This window comes from Leptinotarsa decemlineata, unplaced genomic scaffold (genome assembly GCF_025532065.1).
Source record: "Leptinotarsa decemlineata unplaced genomic scaffold, Ldec_3_MD MMD2_tig00000010_RagTag_RagTag, whole genome shotgun sequence".
Taxonomy (NCBI): Eukaryota; Metazoa; Arthropoda; class Insecta; order Coleoptera; family Chrysomelidae; genus Leptinotarsa; species Leptinotarsa decemlineata.
Window position 1 is genome coordinate 9,585,212 of NW_027412538.1, and position 18,167 is coordinate 9,603,378.

The following is an 18,167-nucleotide window of genomic DNA, read 5'->3' on the forward strand; positions in this document are numbered from 1 at the left end:
CCAATTAGATTAGATTGGAAATATTTGGAAGTTGATACTTTAGATGTTTTGCAGTTTGCACCCTGTTATCATGAATGCATCTACTAAGTTTTTCAATATAGATTAAGAATAATTAAACAAATTTTTCACTTTCCATGATTTAATGAGAAATGGAACCATGAATTTTCACTATTCATATTTATTTCTTGAGGATTTTAGACATCAAATATCTACTCAAGACACAATTTGCTATTGGCATATGCTTGTTATGGTTAGTAGGTTATATGTGGCACAAATATATATGTGTTCTCTGATATGTGGGACAAATTCAAATAAAGAGGTAAATAAAAAATAAGCAGGTGCTTCCAAATTTAATCAAAACACAATTGTCCTTGACAGTAAAATCTTTTTATTTTCCCAAGTGGCACGTGACTCAATAATCTTGAAATTATTGGCCCTCCATGAGCGTGCCCTGCGCGGATTTGTTGCGCAACAGTGATTACAAAATGCCGTCAGAGTCTAAACCTTTGTTGACAGCCCAAACAGAAAAGCCAAATCATTACTCGTAAGTGTATTTTTAGTGCGTGATTGTTACTGTGACGTATGCAGTAATTAATTTTGTGTATTTTCATGAGTTTTTGATGTTGAAATGTTGTGCTCTTTGTAGATATTTGAAAGAATTTCGCGTCGAGCAATGCCCGCTCTTCTTACAACACAAATGTACACAGCATCGACCATTCACCTGTTTTCATTGGCATTTTATGAATCAAAGGCGACGACGACCTGTACGTCGTAGAGATGGGACTTTTAACTATAGTCCCGATAATTATTGCACTAAATATGACGAGACTACAGGCATTTGTCCTGACGGAGATGAGTGAGTACACCTTTTTTGGTTAACTTTTACTGTCATTTTATTAACGGTGGGTGTGACAGCTCTGAGACGCAATTTATTTAGATGTTTTCTTTTATTGTTATGTCACTTTAATTTGATATGTTTTCAATAGTTTTATTTAGAATTCAAAATAAAAGTTCTATCTAAAAATAAAGGATTTGTTTTTCGCAATGTTATCAAAACGTCACTTTTTTCAACTGAGGATAACCCAACTTTCATATCTATCAAAACATTGCAACAATAACAAAAATCGACCTATCCCAATAAAATAACTTTTTGGTTAGGCTTTTAATTTGCTCAGTTATTTTACGGTATGATGAATCTAAAACTAATTATTCGCAATTGAATGAAAGGACAGTATCATTTTTCAATACTTCACTTTTGAGAAGTATTATTATCATAGTATTATTATAGTATATATTATTAGTATAATATTAATTTCAATGCTTGGTAAAATATAAAAGCTGATTAACTTTATGATGAAAAGAAACCTAATATGTTATTCAAACAATTTGTTTCACATTTTTTAATATTTGTTGCTGGTTCTTGAACTTTCATTAGTCACATGAAATTTTTTACCAGGGCTCTGTTTAAGCAGGGTTCAATAATACATTTATTCATATTTTATTGCAAAAGTATTTATGATTAGGTTTCTATGATCAATTATGTACCTATTAGAAATGTATTAGATTGATATGATAATTTTATTAAAATTGAATGCATCAAAAAATGAGTATTATTTTGAATTTTATAACTTGATCTGTCTGTATTCTACATGTAGATTAGACAACCTTAATTTTCTTTACGATTGCTTACTGAAGAAAACTAGTAAACAGATTTCTAAACTCTAGAGTAGAGTGTACTTTATTTGACACCATTTTACATACTATAGTATATTTATGCAAGTCAGGAATACAGAAATAAATAAAAAATAAAAGTAGAGAGTACGTCAATAAGAAGTGTAATAAAATCAATAAAACTAAGGATTTAATGAGGTCTTTCACAAGTTAAAGACCCTGCAACCTCAATATATTTCTCAATGTTATAAGAACAGTGTTGGAGAAGAAACTATTTAATGGTATATTTAAATTTTGCAAGGCTTAGTGCCTTCAGAGACAAGTGAAGATACGTATTCTAAAAACACTATATTGTGTGATTTTCACTAGATATCTAGTGAAAATCACACAATAAAGTGTTTTTAGAATACGTTAGTTATGGATTTTCATCAAGTATCGGCCGATTCCATCATATATAACAAGTGAAGATGATTATACAAATGTGAGTTCAGTGAATTTCTTCTATCATTTGTTAATTTATGTGTGGGCAGGTTCAATAATCTTTCATACCTAGTTCCATATGCGTTTTCTTTAACGTTTTCATAAATGTCTATTAAAACTTCGTAGACATGTAATGTTGGAAGTGGCAAAATGCAAAGTTAAATAAAAAAGGGTAACAGTGCTCCTTGTAACCTGCTTTGGCCATTTTTATGGCCTTTTTCTGGCACTCAAAAACACTAATGGAGTTACCTGAATGACCCCAAATCAGAATACCATAACTGAGCGAAATAATCCATAATAGGCTCCTTTGAGTGTCATCAAACTGACTCCATTTTTGAATCGTCTCAGAAAAAACAAAACAGTAGCAAGTTTGCTGGCTACAACTTTGATATAATCAGACCATTTCAATAACGAATCCTGAAAAAATTATACTTTCACTTGGAGGAATATTTGGATTGGAAGGTACAATTATATTTTGAGTTATATTTTCATTCATAGTCAGCTTATCAGCACCAAACCAATTATATGTTAATGTTTCGCTATCTTGCATCATTAGTTGTTAGCTGGTTAAATCTTAGCTAGAACATGGTAAAGTCGTATCATCTGCAAACAAGGTGCATCGTGCTGGTTTTATAAAACTGCATAGAACACTGATATTGATCAAGAATAATAGTGAACCTGACACGGAGCCCTGAGGAACGCCATGCTTTATTTCTTTGACTTTATGTTGTTCACTTCAACATATTGGTACATATTTGTTGAGATGAGACTGCACTAATTTGAGAGCTATGCCCCGGACACCATAGTAACTAATTTTTTTTTAATTAAAATAGTATCCCTTCACATATGTCCAAAATAGTTTTATGGGATTTGATTCAAATTATAGGAAGGAAGTTGTTGTACTGTTATACCCTGCAATGCTGCAAAGTCATGCATTACATATTTGTTGAGCATAAAGTATACCATTTAAAGAAATGTTATGCATATCTGGGAATACGACATTTTATGGTTAGAAACCTAACTCAAGTCTACAATGAAGCTCAAAGTTCATTTATTTCAACTCACTATAGTTTGGAAAAAAAATTAATTCATGTATGTGTATTTATGAATACAAGTTGAATTTTGTATTTTTTTGATGTGTTTATGAATATTCATCTTACATGAGTCTATTATCTTTGAAGAATAGAAGAATTATTTTGGATGTATGTTCTTTAAGCAAAATTTTAACTGGCAACATCAACTGTGAGGAGATTTTATCTTTAATTAATTTGATTGTCAACAGACAGACCAGAGTCAGTACCGAAACATTTAAAAATACTGTTCCACTCCACAAATTATGGTTTTTTCTCTCCTCTCACTCGAATGCTCAGAAATGGGAATATGTATCAACAGGTTGATATCTTTAGCACCTCCACAAATATATTCAAAATTGAACTGAGTTGCATTATTTACTGAAACATTTCCTTTGATTATTCTATACTATTTCATCATTATGTTGTTTTCTTTTTATACTATATATCATATTATTATTGTGCTATGTATTTATTATCTTTAGTTCAGTTTAAGATTTTACAAACTTTTTTTTCTTTTTTCTCCATGACAAAATTGTACTGTATTTTATCACTATATTATTGTATTTCGTTTTATATTGTATTATGTATTTATTGTATTTATTATCTTTACTTTAGTTAAGATTTTACAAATTCTTTTTTTTTTTATAACAAATTGTAATTGGGAATACCCGTAGGTCAGGTTACTCAAACCATCATAGCTTTCTAAAGAGAACTTTGATTATCTTTCAGATACTATCCAGAATGATCCAGAAAAAATGAGGTGGCTTTCACATACTCCAAACTAACAATTCAGAAAACATTTTTTCTGCTTTACGATATATATATATATATATATATATATATATATATATATATATATATAAACAGTGTTAGGCAATCTATTAATTTACTGTCATTATTAAAATCCATTCAATATAAAAATAATGTGAAAATGTTATACGCCCTTTTCAGTTGTCCATATTTACATAGAACAGCTGGTGACACAGAAAGACGCTATCATTTGAGATATTATAAAACATGCATGTGTGTGCACGATACAGATTCCAGAGGTTTTTGTGTGAAAAATGGAGTGCATTGTGCATTTGCTCATGGCAGTCACGATCACAGGCCACCGGTGTATGATATCAAGGAGATACAGGCTTTAGAAGTAGCAGAAGCTGAAGGTAGCTGTTCTTCAAACGGCCCCAACGCTTTGGACAAAGAGAGAAATTTGATGAATGAAGATCCTAAATGGCAAGGTGAGTTTATTGATTGTTCACTTTGGTTTATGATTGCCGCTTTAACATGTTCACTGCTCATGAGGGTATATTTTCGCACTCTTCAGAGTGACTCTTACACTTGTGGCAACGAATCACCTATTACACATGCGCCATCAATACCTTACGTGATAAAACAAAGCAAAACTTTAACGTTTACAGTTAATCCGAGAGAGTTTGTTTGGATGATAGGGTGCATTCTACATGAGTCAAAGTAAAATTCGGCAGTTGATCACGTACTACTATTGTTAGACAGTTCAATATTTTTATTGTAAAGTTCGCAGGCCGGTTTTCCGCAATTTCGTCCTTCAAACGCTCCATTAACACTATGTAAGAGTCGTATATGAATGAAATGAATAAATTGAAAGAGATTTTTATTGAAGGTTTAGGGTTTTTGAAGTAGTAGCCATGTCGTTTATTACTTTGTCAACTTATTTCCGATGCACAAAATGATGTCGCATGTGTTAGGATTCATTAACTATACTGTATATTATTATCATTTTTTAATGTGTAAATGAAAAGAAAACATTTAACCGTATTCTGAAACAGCAATGAACATTTTCAAATTTTTATGCATTCAAATGTTTTTATGAACTTTCATATAATTATAAATAGTTTTTGCAATTCTAGATACGAATTTTGTTCTATCAAATTATAAAACAGAACCGTGCAAGAGACCACCAAGACTTTGTAGACAAGGATATGCATGTCCGCAGTATCACAATAGCAAAGACAAAAGAAGAAGTCCTCGGAAATTTAAATACAGGTGTGTACACACTTTTTTCACATACTATATCATTAATTAGGTAAATAATACTTAAAAGGCTCTTTATGCTTTTCCAGCTGACCTCTAGAACCCATTTTGACGCCCAAACTCACATTTAAATCAAATACTGGTAATTTTCAACCAGGTTTTACAATTCATATTTGCAGTTCATAAAAATGATTTCGATTTTTTACAACGTTTTCTGGAATAGAACTGTTGTGAAAAAGTATATTCCAGTGGGTGCTTCTTGTTTTTGCTGATGGAATTAATAAATCACTTGATGTCTCACTATTGCAGAAGTATTTTTGTGATTTTATGAATGTGTGTTTTGAATTACACTTTTTTTTTCAAGTTGTTAAAAATCTACAATATTTGTCTTGAGAAAATCAGTGTTACTGATATTATGCATAAATAGTGAATATTGCATTGCATTATTCAGTAAATAAGTGTCGTCAATAACTGATTCAAGAAATACTTTAATGTGATATTTTCACTAGAGAGTTATACAAGCACGCAACACGTGTTTCGCTATATGATAGCTTCTTCAGGCGCTTCTATATTAACTAAAATCTAGATATTCAATACTCAATATATATTATTACAATTCAACGTAGCTGAATTTTAAGTACCTTAGTTTTAGCTACCCAATTAATATGTACCTGAGTGCAAAAATTTAACTTGAAAACAATGTGCAATATAAAGTACACATACACTTGTCGTGGTACCTTCAAGGATAATAAAATGCTTACTGTATATGCTCTATATACATTTATGTTTGTGTACTTTTTGTACATTAGAGCGAGTAGAATTTTGAAGATGACAAATATAGACATGAGTAGTGCACCAGACCGAAATCCAATTATATTGTTCCTAAACATAGATTGAAAAATACAGAGCCGCATTAAGCATCAATTAAATTTCACAACCATTTACACTTGATTATCAAAGGAGATCGAACAAGAAAAACCTTTAAAAAACGTGTTTTCGGTCTGTTGTGTGACATTGAGCCATATTCATTACGAAAATTCATGGACAATGAACCTTTTTCAGTTTGTTTTAAATGTAAGCTCCTCTTTAATTTATATCTGTGATATATACTTAATTTTCTCTCTCATTTTGTAGACTCATTGTATTTACCTATACCACTTGATTTTTTATTAATATTGAGAGACATTTGTGTTGTTAATGTAATCATGTTTCTGACTTGTTTTATCAATTGTATAAATTGAAAGCTTCAATAAATCTATCTATCTATCTAACATAAGAAAAGAAGAGAAAGTGTGCAAACTCATTTAAATAATATGTATCAGTTGATTACCAGTTCCCACATTTGAAAAAATATTCAATAAATGTCGAATAGTTTTTGAGATATTTGTAAAAAACCAAAACCCATTTGACACCTCGTTCATATTTTTCAATCGGATCATTACTTATTACAAATTTTGAACTTTGATTGATTGTTTAGTTTCAATTTTTTGTTTTAGATCAACCCCTTGTCCAAATGTGAAACACGGAGAAGAGTGGGGGGAGCCGGGTAACTGTGATTCAGGTGATCTATGTTCTTATTGTCATACTAGAACAGAGCAACAATTTCACCCAGAAATATATAAAAGTACAAAATGTAATGACGTGCAGCAATCCGGATATTGTCCTAGAGGGGTATTTTGTGCTTTTGCACACGTAGAACGTAAGAGCTATATTTGACCTCCGAAGATAATGCTTTTCAATATAATTATTTCCAGAAGAATTAGGCGTTTCAAGAGATACAGGAGAATGTGGCACAAATTTAGCAGAAATTCTATCAAATGTTCTTCCTCAAAGTAATTCAGATATTAAACTCAAAGAAAAAAGCAGTGATAGCTCTGTAAGTAACCATCATTTGATGATATATTTCATTCATTTGTGATATTTAGGTATATTTATTAAATTAAATCAAGTGACTTCGATCGAACAGTTACATCTTGTCCTAATTTTCATTGATGAAATTCCTTTCAGAATGGTTGTAGTGAAGTTAGTGAATCATCATCAACTTCCTCAGAGTTAGGCAATTCCATTAGTAATTTAAATAGTAGTTTAATGAACATTACCTGCAATACTTCGACAAGTACGAGCAAGGCGCCAGGATCCCAATTAACACATAAACCAATTCCTTTCCAGAGACGTTCTGCGATAGGTTTAGAATTGACTAATAAATTGTTGGCGATTGATAAAGACCCCTCTTTAGGTGAGTTCGTTATTAATCAATCTATGAAACGACCTGAATGAGTTTTTTTTAGATTCCTTAGAGCGTGAACAAAGAAAACAGTCGTGCTTTGGTTACAGCGGTATCAGCGGATCCTTTTTTAGTACTGGAAATGATACAGTTGAAAGTGTAGTTGGTGAGCATTTTATTCAGTATGTCTTAGTAAATCTAAAGAAAAGAACTTTAAACGTTCAAGCCAGTCTCGAATATACCTACACAGTAGGTTGAATGGACTGACGCCTATAAGAAAAAAACTACTCTCCTGGCTAATACCACGAAGGGCGTTGGATTATATCCGACAGGCGTCAGTGCAGGAATCTTCACAGAACATTTCCTGCATATGCAATTGGCAATACAACTGAAAGAGTCGACCTTCAATTTTGGAATGGGCACACTTGCAGATCGGTTTCGGCTCATTAACCACTCATCAGTACAAGATAGTGGCCATCATCGAGCCAAAGTCAATGAAATTCCATAATTGAAAATCGGAATTCTTTCAGAGTATTACATTCCTCTTCCTAAGTTGGAGCGAACAACAAAATGTCACTCCATCTAGTGGACGAGGTACTAACCAACTGCATATCCGTAATTTGCCTGATTACTCTGAATAAGGAAGAAAAACTTTCTAATTAGTCAGTGGGCTGACGTTTAAAGTTCATTTCTTTAAATTTGTTTACTGCCAGTTTTCAAGCATAGCCCGCTGACTAATAAGAATGTGTTAGTAAGTTGGTAAGCTTTTATACAGTATGTCTTAATAGGTTGGAACAAAATGGAAAACTTTTAGGAAAAAAGTTGAACTTCTTCGAAAATTCTACAAGGACTAAAACCTGAAATGCAGCCATTGTTTAATAAACTTTTCCACTTGTATACGAGGTGTGTCAAAAAATGTTAATTTTACTCAAGAGTAAGGTACTTTTCTGACAGTATCAAAAATTGTTATTGAACAGAGTTCAGTATCAAACCTATTTTTTTCTTCATAAATTGATTTTAATTTGGTCAATTTCAATAGTGAACATTCAATTTTTGAGAACAAAAATATAAAAACAACCTGTTTTGCAATGTTGTTTCTAATTTTTCTAGCACAATAATTACAGTTGAAATTTTCGTCCTTTATTAGAGGTAAATTTCAATAAATAAAAAGAAATTGTTAATTCTTGAAGAACCTTGAAGAACTTTTTATAAAAAATAACTTTTTGTTCAAAAATTAATATTCTGAAACATTCTATATATTAATGGAGAATTAGAAAGTCAGAATTATCAGAATATGAAGTTTCTCATCTTTGCATTTTTTTCTTTAGAGTTGACTATTACCTACTCTCAAATGTTAAATTAATCGGAAAGAAAATTTTTGACTTTCTAGGTCTCCATCTTAATACAAAAAAGGTGAGAGTCTTCCAAAGGAAGGAAGGAAGAAGCCAATTTCAAAAACGGTAACTCTATATAAAAATGTGTAGAATATCCAAAGTGTTTTTTGTATAATTCAGTGTTCATATAAAAGTGTCTGTTTCGAAAGTATTTTTTTCCCGTTATTCAATGTTCATTTTATATGAAAGAAGCCGTTTCGAGAGGGCTTTTTCTTTCAGTTTGAGTCTGAAAGTTACTTCTTTGCATGATCTACACATCTTTGTACAGAAATTATTTTTTTTTTAATTGATTGCTTCCTTCCTTTCTTTGGAAGATTCACACATTAATCTCTCCCAAAAATATACCCCTTTCAAGTTATCTGTTTTAAAAAAAAAATCTGTTTTAAAATCTGTTTTTCCGTTAACCAGCTGTCGCACCCCTACGAACGACAACCCTCAGAAGTCTAAACTTGTGCGAGCTAAGGATTAACGAGGTCTTACCTTTTAACGTGTGATTCCTAACACGTCATTGTTTTTAGAGTTTTAAGACGAATAATTTCAGAATAATAATTTTCTAGAGAGTCCCTCAATTTTCAGCATTGAAAAAACAATGAGACATCTTTTTTTCTAGGAAATGCATTGGACGAGATAAGTCTAGAAGACTCTTTGAATCTCTCTGGTGCTCTCGATCGAGACCTGGATACTGATTCTCCGACTGTGTCAAACTCTATATCAGTAGGTCTCGCCTCTTCAGCAGGTTTATTAGGCAGTTCAGCCCCTGTAAACATTCCAAGTTCAGCCAGATCAGGTCTGAGCGGCTTCAGCCCCACTAGCAATAGCCCTTTGCAACCTTTCCTATCAGCGACAAGATTTTCTCAATCTGATATTGACTTTTTGAATCAGTCTCAGATGCATTTGAGCAGCAGCACTTCAAAAATCAACAGCTATGGGGGATTCTTCGATTTTCAGTCACAGAGCATTTCTCCAACTTCTAGGAATCACAATAGTTTCAGCATGTCTCCTAGTATTAGCAGCAATATTGAAGTTGTGAGGTAGGTGGTTTCTTATTTTTTCTTCAATCATTCTAACGAATCTTGGACTAATTTAAAGAATGTAACTTCCAAATCAATCCACAGAAACAATTCGAAGAAGATTATTGAAATGATTAGTAATAAAAGTTCAGTGAGCTATGAATTAATTGTAGTAATTTTTTTTGCGATATATGCTTATATACTGGGTCAATCTAAATAGTACCTCCCGGCACTGCGTGCATCATCCTGGGTCCCATTTCACATCGTTTGAACTCAACAATTCACTTCTCAACAGTAAATGTTCCTGGTGCAAAGTACGAATAATGTTTATCAACCTAAGCCTTGGCTTCAACAATTTTTTTTTCACCAGAAAACAATGATTTATTAACACACGAGATTCTTTTTTATCCATTTTCTTGAAACTAATAAAAGTTGATTCACTCAAAATATTCTATCCCACAAACTAATGGTACGATTGCTGTTGAATTTGTAAACCCGTCTTTTGAAGGTTAGGGTTAACTAAAAATCATATGGATTTAATACTAGTAGCGCCATCTGTTTGTTAGTCTACGAACTTTTCAGTCCATTCAATAGACCTGGAACATATTTTCAGAAAGTGAACCTTAAACAGAGGTGTCAAACTCAATTTTGCAGAAGGTCACATATTAAATTTAGAATTTGTAGGCCAGCCAGAGTCAAATAAAAAATGTACAATTATTTAAAAAAATTATTTATATATATATATATATATATATATATATATATATATATATATATATATATATATATATATATATATATATATGGTTGTCATATAAATGAACTATCAAAAAAGCTAATGAGAAATCTATTTTTACTAAGAAACGTCTCCAGACAAGTTTCAAAAGCAACTCTGCGAACGGCATATTTTTCCTTGTATGAATCCATCATTTCTTATGGTATTGTCGCCTGGGGACATGCAACCGATTGTGATACAATATTCCGACACCAAAGGAAAGCAATTAGAATATTAGACAATATCGGCTACAGAAATGAATGTCGAAATTCATTCATTACATTGAAAATACTAACCTTTCCTTCTCTATATATCATGGAAAATTTAATATATATAAAAAATAATCTATCTCAGTATGAAAGTTTTGAAAATGTGCACGACTACAACACTAGGCATAAAAATGATTTGAGTACAAACTACTGCCGCTTAAAAAGATGTCAAAATGGATCAAATTTTTGGGCTGTGAAATTTTACAATAAATTACCACTAAAAATAAGATTTCTACCTATTGACATATTCAAAATCAGGATAAAATATTTTTTAATGGAAAACGCCTTCTTCAGCACCGAAGAATTTCTGCACTGTGATATAAGTTCCTTAACCATATAGGCATTTGTCGTTGTTTGAAAGTACCCAATTTTAAATTTTACTGCTTCGTTTTTAAATGTGCTCGTCGTCATAACTCGGATGTACTTATAAGATATAAATATTTTTTATAAAAAAAGAAAAAAAACTTGTTATATGAATTGTAAGCATCTATTGTTTATGTAAATATTAATAGATGCCTGACATATACTAATTTTAATTATATGTACATATTGACTTGTGTAAATACTGATGAATGTATAAAACACCAATAAATTATCTATCTATCATGTCAGAGTTATAAAAGAGGGTAATTATTTTGAGCTCGAGGATCCATATATCTGACTCCTCTTGTTTTTGACAAGCTCATTGATGTCAGGTATCATGTTCGTTGTAATTATTTTAAAAATTTGTTGGAGATGTTCATTTGTGAGTCTTGTGCTATGTTGACGGAAAATATCTGTTCACATATATAGGTACTACCAAACATTCACAGAACGCGTGCTACATGCATTTTTAATTCCGGGTGGTTATTCAAACTCTTGAAATATTGTGTGTAAAATGTAAGCGGGTTACCCTATTTAAATTTTTTCTTTCGAAATACTATCCGATTGAAGATGTAACAACTCCATTTGCAAATGAACTGGTTGGTGACTGTGAAGCTACAAAATTGAATAGATTGTTGAAAAATGGGAATTCCATTTCATTCATTTTTGTGGAGGTCTTCAAAACGATTGTTGAATTCCATCATCAGATTTTGTAGAAGTTGAGAAAATTGATCCATTTTTTTGGTTCACTGTGCCAAATGATTTCAAATGACCTTATGCCAAAATCATAACAATTATAGAATCGATCGACACAACAAATATGGATATCGCACGTGCCCGACACAAACAAATGCATAATACATTCACAATCACTACTTCGCAGTACAACTGGAATCCTACTCCGACCATTTCCCTTCGATTACTCGACTCAACAGACTCACGCCGTGCTGACGCATTCCTTTTATATCGATAAGGATGGTTCTAGTCCAGACTCGAAGCGCGTAGAAGATTCTATTTTTCTCAACTAAAATGGTAGGGTATTTCCACTTGTTTCTAAAAGATGACGTTACTGTCTGTGATCGAGTTGTTTACTAGAACTAAATAGGTACCTAACTAACACTCTCTCACTTGTCTAGGCACACGCTTCTTTCTGTGACGCAAACTACTTGTGCTTTAATATTAAAAAAAACAAACTTACTCACCTTCAGCTGTAATATCAACAATTTATACTTGAATGGAAAGCCAATCCAAATTCCTGAGAATCTTCATGGATAACAAATTAAAATTTGATCAACATATTTCAGCTTTGTATAAAAAATTGGCATCAGGATGTTATGCACTTTGAATAGTTTCAAATGAACTGAGTTCATCCACAACAAAAATGGTTTATCATACCCTGATTGAGTCCCACCTGAGATATGGTGTTGCTTTCTGGGGATTTTGCAGTCAACAACTTTTTCATTCAGTGTTTCTTTTGCAAAAGCGAGCGGTTAAATACTTATGCAAGGTGGGAGTGCGTGAGTCATGCAGACCATTATTTTTGAGATAAAAAATTCTCACTGTCATTTGTATTTTCATACTTGAAACTGTTTGCCTGATTTACAAAAAATATTATATTTATTTATTTATTTATTTATTCACGGGTAACTCCCATTTAATATAAGTTATACAAATATCAGATTGTTAACACAAATCTTATCTAATTTAATTATAAGTAATAACAATTTAAACAGTTATAGTAGAGAATCGAAATGAAGCGAGAATAAAAGTAAATGACAGATACATGCAATTTAAGAATAAGTATATCTTAACTTATTTCTAAGAATATCCTCGGAAAAATGAAAGAGATCGAATTTTGTATTATTCCCGTTTATGACTATTCTTGATAAAGGAGAATGCATTCCATAGTTACACCTATGGTAATCTATTGCAAAGGTTAGATTATTTCGTGTTTTTCTAGAGGGAACATGAAGATTTACTTGGGCAAGAAGAGTTGAGCAATTAATTCTAAAATTAAGCAATTTATGAAGGAATATAATATCTATATGTTCTCTGCGTAAACTAAGTTTCGGTAAACCAGTTACAGACCGAATTTCTGAAAAAGAGTGATCACTGAGAGGTATAGACAACTTAAAGGCAATATATTTTATAAATTTGTTTTGTACTTTTTCTATAGTGTACTTATGAATTTCATAAGTTGGTGACCAAACACAGCTACAATATTCTGTAATCGATCTAACCAAAGCGAAATACAATAACTTGATAGAATTAATGTTGGTGAAGTCTTTTGTAGTCCTGCATACAAAGCCTAACATTTTCATTGCTTTGCTAGAGATCTGTTCATACTACAGGTGAAAATCCACTTTGACATCCACCACTACACCAAGATCTCGTATGGATTTCACCGATTCTAATAGTTTGCCTGCTATAGTATACATATTGTTGTAATGAGTAAGTGATCTAGAAAAAGACATACTTTTGCATTTAGACACATTCACGTCCATATCATTGTCTACACACCATTCAGTAAAAGATGTAATGTCATTCTGTTCGTAGTCAACTGTGGATACAATGGTTTTGAATATTTTCAAGTCATCAGCAAACATTAATACTTCAGAATGACTAATTTTGGTTTTGATATCGTTGACAAAGATATTAAATAGGAATGGCCCTAAATGGCTTCCTTGTGGAACTCCTGAGCTAACCGAGATTTGTTGAGATGTAAATCCTTTAATTTTTACAACTTGTGTTCTGTTACATAGATAATTTGTGAGCCATTTCAATAAATTCCCAAAGAAACCGATTGCCTCCAATTTTGCACCGAGAATCCTGTGATTAACTGTGTCAAATGCTTTGAAAAAATCTGTGTATATCACATCCACTTGCTGTTTTTTCTCCAAAGCATTTAAGATATACTGAGAGTAGAGCAACAAATTAGTATTAGTCGATTTGCCCTGGCAAAAACCATGTTGCTCATCAATTATAACCTGATTCAGAGGGGTCTTTATATTATCGCATATGGTTGGAACTCCGGAACATACAAATTACATAACCCGGCAAGTAACTGAAAATAAAATACATCTTCCTGTTCCAAAAACAAGCCAGACAAAGTATTCTTTAATTTATGGAAGTAAAAAGCTGTACGAAATTAGGAAGGAAAAAAGCTATAAAAAGTTCGGAAATCTTGTTTAAGATGTCCTTGCAACTAAAGCGTACTACAATCTTGATAAATATTACAATGGAATTTTGCTGTGATTTAATATAGGTGACACCTATACTTTAAATTATATTTTATACTGGGATATATCTTATTTTATTGCCATGACATGTGAACTGATGTTCAAATTGTGTATATTTGTTATTTACATCTTTTGAAAGGGACTATACATACTATTTTGTCTACAACCTTTGTTAAATTTTACCTTCGTTATATTTCATCTATTAGATATATGAACTTTGTTTTGCTCAAATTGTGTTTCTGGGTATTTGTGTTTTTGAATTGTTTCTTTTCTTTTATTCTTTGAAGTGCTATCTTTTTAACAAGCTTTATCAATAAGTTTGTATTTTTTTGGACAATAAATAATATGTCTATCTATCATTTTTTTTTAATATGTCAGTGTCAATAATTTTGCAATTGATTATCACAGTTCCAAAAACTAAAGTTTATTGAAATGTCTTTCAAAGGGGAATCGCATGACCATCTATCCATTTGATTTGTTTTAGTGAAAAGTGTATCTAGCACCATTAGACCTTCATATTGTGTTTTGTTGAAAGTTACAACAACTATCAAACCACCTAAATTTACCCCACTCCTCATTTCTCTTGGAAGTTGAAAGGGGGCAATTCATGTCTTTATTGTATTAAGTCTCTCTGTTTTTGAAGTGTCACTATTTTCAAATTGTCTTGTCCTCAGATTACGTGAGGAATTAGCAACGTATAGGATACAATTGAGCACTTGGGAAGAACGTTACCAACAAGTTAGAACAACATGTGATGCTTGGCAAAGGGAAGCAGAGGATGCCAGTAGAAAAACCCAACAAATAGAGAGCAAATTCAATGAAACAATGACTCAGTATAGTGCTTTGAAGCAAGACTATGAATCTTTACAAGGTGGACCATTCATTCGTAGCATAACAAAAGTATCAGAATTGAGCAAATTGTCTTTAAGTGTTTTAAAATCTCTACACGCTCAACTCAGGCAAGACGTTGAAGAAATTGAAAAAGTTCTTTATAGGGAGACAGCTTCTAAATGCATGGTATGCGAGGAACGCAATAGAACTGTAACGTTGAGTTGCAATCACTTTGTTTTGTGCGATACTTGTGCAAGTACACAAAGTGAATGTCCGTACTGTCAAACTCCAACAAATATAAACAGTATCTGAAGAAGAGGAGATTAGGCTTGCAAATGAAAATTTCAGATTCGACTTTGTCTGTACAACAACTTTTATTAGGAAAATGGGCAGCGGACAGTCTGAAATGTTCACTTGCAATTTAACAAATTTTTAAATGGATAATTTAGTATAGTAGGTTTATTCAACAAATTTTTTATTTATAAGTCTAGGCACGATATTTTGAAAATGATTTCGTGGTTATGTTTACATCACTGTAAGTTGATTATGTTGAAGCTTTTTTGAAAATTTTATATATTTTTAATTTTTTGCATCCATATTGAGAGTTTTTTGGAGATTAGTATAGCAGGCAATATACTGAACCTTTATTTAAAGTCTGATTTTGTTACATTTCAAATGTGGACTAATTTTAATTATAAAGATGTTGAGAAGTTAATTTATTTGTATCAATCATTACATCCATAGATTTGTGATTTTAATTTATATCAAAGAAAATCACTTATCCACTTAATTGTAGATATTATTTTGAAAAATAAGCATTAAACTATCAGTTTGTGAATTTGCAATTGTATTTGCAGTTTCGCAAGTCAGAATCACTACTTGTTTAAATCTTGTATGTTTCTAAAATTTTATATATTAATGTTTCTTCTGTCAAATTTTGATCTATCATCATTAAAATTATCTAAAAAGGTTTTAATATGGATTGAAATTGTAGGACTAGAAATTATTTCATAATATAAGTTTTTTACTACTTGGACAATTTTGCTGCACTTTCCAAAGACATATCAATATATTTATTTTTAAATTAAAATGGTATTTTTATATAACTAATTAGTTGGAAATTGTGATTGCTACTTTTAAGTGAATATGTCTATATGGATATGCCTTTTCAGTTGTGATTTATGTTTAAAATATTGTAATCCATACCAGTACTGTGCAGCATATGTTGAAAATTGTTTTTTTTATTAAATAGAAAATGACTGATATATCTGTATTTATTATTTTTAACTGAACATTATCAGTTTTATGAGACGAGAATTGAAAAAAATTGTTCAAAAAGAAATTGAAGCCTAGCTTATCGTCAAACTATGTATATGATTATAATTTATATAATAAATAATGTTACATAAGAGTATCTATCTGAAAAAGTTGGTTTTTAATTTCTGAGTGATAAAGTGGAAAATTTCAAATATGGTACATAAAGTGCATAAGGAATGGTACATAAGGTAGGTTGTTACAGAAGAGTTTGCAATAAAACATTTGGATTTGAAATGTAGTTATTGGTTATGACTTCACTTGTTGAATTGTTTCATCTAGTTTTATTTCAAAAGATAATTTAAGATGTGAACTTGTACGTTTCGTAATAGGCTGTATTAGTAAAATTTTTATATCAATCAAACATTTATTGAATCAGTTTTCCTTCACAATCACATTAAACAAAAAAAAAAACATCATCATAAAATACTGGCTGATTCAACAGGTCAAACAAACATAAAAAAGTCAATATAAAACTTACATAAAAAAAGTTAATAAGCTACAATCAAATTAGGATTCAAGGAGAAACCCATCCACAGTGTAGTATACTTTTTGCAACAGAAAAATCTTGAGTCGCCTTTTAAAGTCATTGATATTTGAGGATTTAATGTCCTCACTAACCTTATTGTATAGCTTAACCCACAGCACATGGGGTGATTCTTTGATACTATCAATCTACTATAAGGTATATATGAAGATACAGGCATAATATGTTCTTCTGTTTTCTAAGGATAAGAGGGCAAATCTATTTAGGAACAATCTATTATCAATTCCTTGGGATGGGTAAGCTCCATCCAGTTTGTAAGCCATGTATTTCATAAAAATTTGACAAGATTTGAGTTGCTGTATATGCACATTGTATATAGGTGACCAGATTAGGAAGCCATATTCCAGGCGAGATCGGACATATGCATTAAAAAGTATTATAAAACATTCTTGGTTTTGAAAGTCTCTACACGTCCTGAAGATAAGGCCAAGTATTTTTTTGCAGAAGATGTGATTTGATTAATTTGTGACGTGAAGCTAAGTTTCTTATCGAATATGATGCACAGATCTTTAGTTTCAGTGCTTTGTTCTAATATGACGCCATTTATTGCATAGTCAAACTGTATATTGTTATGCTTGAGGGTGTATTTCATAAATTTACATTTTTGAATATTCACTGGAATCTTGTTAAGTATGCACCATTCTTGTATCGAAATAACTTCCTTCTGCAGAATAGGACAGTCCTCGGTTGATTCAATGAGTCTGAAAATCTTCAAAATTTCGCAAGATCATTTATAAAAACCAAAAATAAAAGCTGAACTCTTTTGGAGTTCAACAATAACTTTGTAAAAACTAAAATTATCATAACTTATTTTCCAAAAAAAATGTTCAGACTAGAAAAGCAAAGAACACTACCTTCTTTGATAAATTCTCAAGACACGTGCGTTATTCAGAAAATAAGATGAATGTTCAAATTTCGCGGGTTACCTACATTCGATTAGCGATTTTTTTATGTTGGTACACTCGTC

The 18,167-nt window shown here is 31.4% G+C and overlaps 2 protein-coding genes across 4 annotated transcripts in view; one reads left to right on the top strand and one right to left on the bottom strand.

Moving 5' to 3' along the window:
- Positions 1-18,167, bottom strand: part of LOC111508743 (activating signal cointegrator 1 complex subunit 1) — a 144,668-nt gene that overhangs the window by 48,081 nt on the left and 78,420 nt on the right. The window lies entirely within an intron of this gene.
- On the top strand, positions 388-16,604 carry unk (RING finger protein unk). 3 transcript variants are annotated; one of them, XM_074171407.1, is made up of 10 exons: positions 388-544; positions 647-856; positions 4,176-4,462; positions 5,096-5,246; positions 6,731-6,933; positions 6,989-7,110; positions 7,242-7,470; positions 7,523-7,624; positions 9,463-9,883; positions 15,183-16,604. In XM_074171407.1, exons 1-10 carry the CDS (start codon positions 441-443, stop codon positions 15,649-15,651), a joined length of 2,298 nt encoding a protein of 765 aa, XP_074027508.1. In that variant the 5' UTR covers positions 388-440; the 3' UTR covers positions 15,652-16,604. The 3 variants fall into 3 exon arrangements, with proteins under 3 accessions (XP_074027508.1, XP_074027509.1, XP_074027510.1); XM_074171408.1 differs by having other exon boundaries at positions 402-544; positions 6,992-7,110; XM_074171409.1 differs by having other exon boundaries at positions 402-544; positions 5,111-5,246.